Below are 7,287 nucleotides of genomic sequence, written 5' to 3' on the forward strand. Positions count from 1 at the left end.
TACCATGAGAGTGAAGAGGTTCTCTAGGAACTTTGGAGGCAAAGAAAAGTCACATAGTTCCTTTCAACGGTAGTCATGGAAGTACCATGATAGTATAAAGGCTCTTTAGGTACTCTGGATCTTTGAAAGAGTCTAGAATAACTCTCAAAGGTAGTCTTGAAAGTACCATGTGAGTTTAAATGGATTCTCTAGGTACTTTGGAGGTAGAAAAAGTTCATAGAGTTCCTTTCAAAGGTAGTCATGGAAGTACCATGACAGTAAAGAGGATCTTTAGGTACTCTGGATCTCTGAAAGAGTCTAAAATACCTCACAACGGTAGTCTTGAAAGTAACATAGAGTTCATTTCAAAGGTAGTCATGGAAGTACCATGATAGTAAAGAGGTGCTCTAGGTACTTTGGAGGTAGAAAAAATCATTGAATACCTCACATAGCTTTTACTTTGATGGGTTTTACTTTGAAAAAAGTCTGAGCCTCTGATGGGTTTTATTTTTTCTTGCACAGGGTGAGCTTTACATGAGGTTCCAAATGCAATATCCACACATCAAGATCTCACTCAGATGTTTTGAGGGATTGAAACCTTGGTTTGTTTGTAAGTTGAAGGACCGTTACACGTGCTGGTGTATTGCTCATATTCAGATGATATATCTCAAGGAAGCATTCAACCACATGAGACACAGTAAGACAGGCATGCATGGCGATGGGTGTGGTTGCATGTGTGCTATATGCTTGCCAAAAGAGGCTCCAAGTAAGTGTGAAGCTGCCACGTACACATACACCAGTGTAAGTATATTGACTGAAAGTGTGTTATGTGAAAAACCAATGGACTCCGCATTTCATAAGTTGACTTGCTTGAAGGGAGAATGTCCTCAATGTGGGTCGAAGAGATTATTGCTTTGTCCAAACGAAACACTTGAAAGTGCAACCCAAATTTCTGTTAAGGTGTTTGAAGACGTTGCCTCAACCCATTCTCAAGGCAAGAAGCGCAAGGATCTTCTGGTGAAGGAAATGGGATGCAAGGATTTCACAACTTTTCTTAAAAAGCATCTAACCACTTACATCCGACACAATTTTATTGCCCGGTGGCAATCTCAGCAGTTCAAAGATTGCATTCATAGGTTTCCTAGAGATGTAGTGGTCTCTGTTATTGACTTTGCGGAAAATTACTCATTTAAGGAGCAAAATGAAATCCAGTCAATGCATTGGTACTCTTCACAAGTCACCATCTTGGTGCACATTACATACATACGAGACGAGAAAGACCAGGTGTTAAAATATACACATTTTTACATTTCTGATGACAAAGATCATGACACGCTTTTTGTGCAACATTGCTTGCAACTGCATAGTGTTTGGCTTCAAAATCAGGGATTCAACTTCTTGAAGCGGCACTGGGTGTGGTCAGATGGATGTGCTGCTCAATTCAAGTCATCTAGACCGTTCTTCTTCGTGTCAAGGTACGCCAAGTTTTATTCCACCTCTAATGAAAAGTTTCCAGAAATTTGTTTCTGCCCAGCATTGAAGGTGGGTCATTGTTTTAGGTACTATGGTTTGACTGGCATTGAAATGCTGTGGAGTTTCTTTGCCTCGGGCCACGGTAAAGGGGAGCATGATGGGGCAGGGGCAGTTGTTAAGAGGGCTTTAACACATGAGCAGTTAAAGGCTGATGCATGGCACATGAAGTGTGCCAAGGATGTTGTTGGCTTCTTGAAGCATAAATTTAATGATGAAAGTGGTCACACAGGGGTGAATAGGATTTTTTGGGAGGTCCAAGCAACTGAGGTTCCAAGGGAGAAGAAGTGGAATTGCAAGCGAGTTGAAGGCTCACGATCAATACACTGTGCCAATGGATACTCCAAGAGCGACAAGTGTGCACTCCGTTCTAGACTTCTCGCTTGTTTTTGTGAATTTTGTATGTCCCAGCGTTGGAGGCGATGCTTGAACAACACACATGTTGAGTACTAGGAGTATCTAACCCTTGAGGCATTGGATGGTGACAATGCAGGATGTGAATATTTTAGCGATGACGAAGGATCAGATCTGTCGATGTATGGTGGGAACCATGACGCAATTAGTGATGCTCTATGCATCGGTGATGCCTTTGCCACCAATGCCAATGAAGATGGACCTGACTTCTACCTTTTGAGGTGCTCATAGGAGAAATACAAAACAACAAGAGCCTTGAGTGATTCCTGGGGAAACATACTTTCTGCAGGGAGCTATTTGGTTGAGGGGTACTATTACGAGCTAGTGGAAGGTGCTGAGCATATCTATTACATGCCTGCTAGTCAACCAAAAATGCTTCTTGCATCACACTTGGTTAGATCGATTAAGATACCCTTGGAACCCTTAGAAGGAGAGCCACATAAGTTCAAACTCGTTGCATAAGTATATGAAAATGTGTACAACAGTATGTCAATAGTGATATAGGTTGTTGCCCAAGTAACTTGTAGAAGTACCAGTAATTAGCTTCAAAGTACCATGCAACTATTCCACAGGTGGTTTTTGTAGGAGCCTATCGTAGGAGTCAAAACCTCTTGCAGGCCAGTCCAAACAAGTACTTGTAAACTCTTTTGTCTACTTGAGTAACAAAAATAGCATTTCAATTTTGGAACACAAAGTACCTGTCTGTCAGCCTAAAGTACCTTACAGGTAGTTCACAAGCACTTCTAAAAGTTTATCTACCGGCCCAAAGTACCTTTAAGGTAGTCCTCAAGTGGTCTCTGTATGTTAAGATATGTAAGTAACAAGCACTTGTAAAACCTTTTGTATGCCATCCCAAAGTACATTATAGGTTCTTTACAGGTCTGACAACCAAAAGTACCTTACAGGTAGTTCACAGGTGGAAACTGTATTAAACTATGTAGGAAACAAGGACTTGTAAAAGTTGTTGTATGCCAGCCCAAAGTACCTTATAGGTTCTTTACATGTCTGACAACCAAAAGTACCTTACAGGTAGTTCACAGGTGGAAACTATCCTAAACTATGTAGGAAACAAGGACTTGTAAAAGTTGTATGCCAGCCCAAAGTACCTTATAGGTTCTTTACATGTCTGACAACCAAAAGTACCTTACAGGTAGTTCACAGGTGGAAACTATCTTAAACTATGTAGGAAACAAGGACTTGTAAAAGTTGTATGCCAGCCCAAAGTACCTTATAGGTTCTTTACAGTTATGACAACCAAAAGTACCTTACAAGTAGTTCACAGGTGGAAACTGTATTAAACTATGTAGGAAACAAGGACTTGTAAAAGTTGTTGTATGCCAGTCCAAAGTACCTGATAGGTAGTCCCTGGGTGGTTTCTGTACACAACAAGTTTTGGTATGCCAACCCAAAGTACCTTACATTGTAACTGTTTTAAATTGGGAAACAATAACAGAATCAGAAAAATAACACTTCAATGCTTGGACACTTAAACAATCTTAAACTACTTGAATCAGAAAAATAACACTTCAATGTTGGGACACAAAGACAACGCATCCAACCAGTTGGAATATATTACATCTTCAACAATTTGACATCAAGTCATTACATCAGTTATAATGGCAATCAAAATGAAGCCAAAAAATTGGTTTCCACATGGAAAGTAGCATATAAATATACAAGGTTCTGGCACGGGTTTAGTTTAGTTACAAAAGGTACATAGAGGATCTGTCATCCTAAAAAAATCAAGGACGTCATTGTCGCTTGCACTCTATGGGCATGAGCTGTGGCCCACATAAGTACGCATCATACAATGTCTTTTGAAACCCTTTTGCAATTGCTGTGAATACATACTTGTCATCATTAGTAGGTTTTGGTTTGCTGAATGTGTCCGCCAAGGCACGACGATCTGTAGCATGCTGCCACCCTTCTAGCCAGGCCTTTAGATCTTTTGACAAGTATTGGCTGGAGCGGTGCTCAATACCAGGCACTATGATGTAAGTACCACAGGGATTATAATGAAATTTATAGGAACTGTTGTCAATTAAAAGGACATTGCTGGTATCATACCGCTGCAGCTTCGCCAAAAAATTCTGCAATACCTTGAAAAATTCTGGCCTTCCACCACTAAAACAGTAACTACCCACATCACATAACTGTTGTCTAGCCCATCCACTAATATAATTGTGAACCTGGGGAAAACATCTTCGAATTCTTGAGCCCACTCTGCTGAGCATTGCACTTCTCCATATGTAGACATTTTCCCATGTCATAGCCCATGCAATAAAATCCTCTGCATCTTTCGGAACAAACAGGTACCTGCCATCTGCCTCCTCATGCTTGACAAATGATGTAGCTTCAATATCGGGGACAGACGAAGGGTCATGCTTATTAAGTGTACATGTAAGACAAAGTACACCATTAAGATCTAATATGAGGGCTGATCGGGTGGGATCATCATATGGCAAGGAGGAGATAACTGGGGGAATGTACTTTGGGGAATCTCTGATGATGATGATTTCCTCTATGGGCAGCTTGAGGGTCCCCTTGTCCTTTGGACAGCTTGGGGGATCTTTGCTGATGATGATTTCCTCTACGGGCAGCTTGAGGGTCCCCTTTTCCTTTGGACACTCTGTAAAAGACAGCATTCAACATTGAAAAATAAACACGAGGCAATATTTGACATAAAAGCGACAAAAACATAGAGGCCGACAAAAATTTTTCTTTTGCATTCAAAATCAAGAATCACAGATTCTTGTATTACAATTGAAGAGTCACAATTTCTTGCAAACTCGAGGCTTGGGGGGGTGGGAAACACTAGAAGGATTGCGAAGGGGAGTACTCTTTCTGGGAGTCTTCTTCACGGCAGGAGGTGATCTGGGTGCTTCCCTCTCTCCCATATCTCCATCTTCATGATGAGCATGGTGATTTGAATGTGTGGACTCCGAAGGTCTATTCTTTTTGGAAGATCCACCTATGTCATAAAACAACACATCAGCCCCATGCAGACATTGCATAGAAGTTGACAAGTCCAATACCATTACCACTTACCATCACTGTTTTTCTTGCGCTTCTTTGACACCTTCACCATGTCACTCAGAAAGATGGGAGAATCTAGATTCTCATCACCAGCTACCATGCGTTGCACTGCAGCCACTCCCTCTTGCGCTATTGCCTCCGCATCGTCAACCGTTGCATCTTCTTTTGGACTGCTTTCGCTTGGTTGTGGCTCAACTGCTGCTGTGCTGGCAAGGGGGTCTACCTTCACAACTGGAGTGCCCTCACTGGAGTACACACTATGGGCTTCAGGAGTGGCTTGTAGCACAACCTTTGGCACGTCATCCTGTTTCGGCACAACACAAGGAATATGGCCAAAACCTGCAAGCATATCAGTGAAGTTCAGGCTTGTGCAATCAGCAGATACTTCAAGGCAACCTGAACTGTTCTTGGATTTATATGATATTGGAAGCAACGTTAACCAACCTGTATGCAGGAGCATTGATTTAAGTGAATCTGGAATACTACTCTTGCAAGAGGCGTCCGCACATACCGTCTTTGATCCAAGCCGGGCAGCAAAACACAGAGCATGGTATGCATGACCACATGCTAGCGTGTATACATCAACCACATGGGAAGCCATGAATGAAAGACCACATGCAACACATAGTCCTGGAATAGAGAATGTAGCCTGCAAGTGGTTCAAGTGCTGGCCAGCTGTCAGAAGCAGTAACATTGTGTCACCAGCCTTCACCTGCTCCAACATGCTCTCACAAAAGTTGATCTGTTGCACACACGTACTCGCTGATGCTTCCAAGTTAGTCACTTCTTTCTGCATGACAAATGAAGAACAAAAGGCCCACAGGGATTAGATATGAGAACCACCATTACAACACAAAGTACCATGACAAGTACCTTTGACAGAAAAAACTACCATAAAAAAGTACTTTGGACACTCCAAAAAACCTCCAAGGCAATTAAAAATACCATGGCAAGTAGAAAAGTACCTTGGACACTACCACCATAACAGAAAAGTGCCATTCCATTAAAAACATCAAGGCAAAAGCTACTACCATAACAGGAAAGACTATCATGATAAAAAAGCCACCATGACCAAAAACAAATTACAATGACAAGTTTCTTGGACACTACACACTAATAAGCAATGACCGTACAACCACCTTAATAGGAAAAACTACCTTTACAAGTACCTTGGGCACAACCACAATAGCAACAAACTTCCTTAAAGAAACAATCAACCATAGCAAAAAAAACCATGAAAAAGTACCTTGGGCACTGCCACCATAATAGAGATGGATTTCCAAAAAACCTCTAAGGTAATGACATATACCATGGATAGTAGAAAAGTACCTTGAGCACTACAACAATAGCAAAAGAAAAGTACCATAGCAGGAAATACTGCCATGAAAAAAACACCACCATGATCAAACGAAGTACCATGACAGGCATTTTGGCCATTACATGATACCTGGAAAAATAGCCATGACCCCTGCACCTGTCATGATAGAAAAAACTACCATGACAAGTACCACAATAATAGACAAACTTCCATGGAAAAAAAAATACTCATAGCAAAAAAAACCACCATGGAAAAGTACTTGGTCAATGGCACCGTAACAAAAAGAATGTAAAAAGAAACTACCATGCCAAGTACCTTGGGAACTATTACCATGATAGAATCCCACAATAGAAAAAACTACCATGTCAGGTATGTTGGGCACTTAGCACCATAACAGAAATAACTGGCATGACAAAAACAACCATCTAAATAGAAAAGAGTACCATGTCAAGTACCTAGGGCATTACCACATAAATAGAAATAACTGGCATGGCAAACAAAACCACCTAAATAGAAGAGAGTACCATGTCAAGTACCTAGGGCATTACCACATAAACAAAAATCTTGCCTTGAATTGGTCGACACATACCTGGAGACGATCCACCTCATCTCTTATGTTCGAGTTGCTTGCATCGGCCCCAAGAGCTGTGAGTGCACTAGTTAGAGCAGCCATCTTGCCTTCAATCACAAAAAAATCAGGGTCAGTATCGACAACTCCCTTCATGCTGGACCGCAATATCTGGAGCTCTTGCAATTGCCCCTGAAGCACTGCCGCGGCTGAAGATGTCCCTTGTATCTTCCACATATTTTGGTTCCTGTCTTGTAGCTCTACTCTCACATTATCCAATGTTGTGTTCAAAACCTTTAATGAATCCCTTTTTGCATCCAGAATCTGCTCCACTTGTGCATTTACTTGCTGGCTTATAAAGGAGGCACTAACTAGAGAAGTGTTGCCAGTTAAGAGAGCATTTTGCCCACTTTTATGACTTTCCCCGACATTGTCAAGACGA

At 41.4% G+C, this 7,287-nt stretch overlaps 1 protein-coding gene across 1 annotated transcript; it reads right to left on the reverse strand.

Annotated features, from left to right (window-relative positions):
- Window positions 1-4,694: 4,694 nt before the first annotated feature.
- Window positions 4,695-6,950, reverse strand: LOC147435313 (uncharacterized). The gene is made up of 4 exons (XM_086488219.1): window positions 6,867-6,950; window positions 5,662-5,749; window positions 4,972-5,178; window positions 4,695-4,894 (listed from the first exon to the last, which is right to left on the reverse strand). Exons 1-4 carry the CDS (start codon window positions 6,948-6,950, stop codon window positions 4,695-4,697), a joined length of 579 nt encoding a protein of 192 aa, XP_086344345.1.
- Between the last annotated feature and the right edge of the window lie 337 nt (window positions 6,951-7,287).

Source organism: Adiantum capillus-veneris, chromosome 18, assembly GCF_014529385.1.
Source record: "Adiantum capillus-veneris isolate H3 chromosome 18, ASM1452938v2, whole genome shotgun sequence".
Taxonomy (NCBI): Eukaryota; Viridiplantae; Streptophyta; class Polypodiopsida; order Polypodiales; family Pteridaceae; genus Adiantum; species Adiantum capillus-veneris.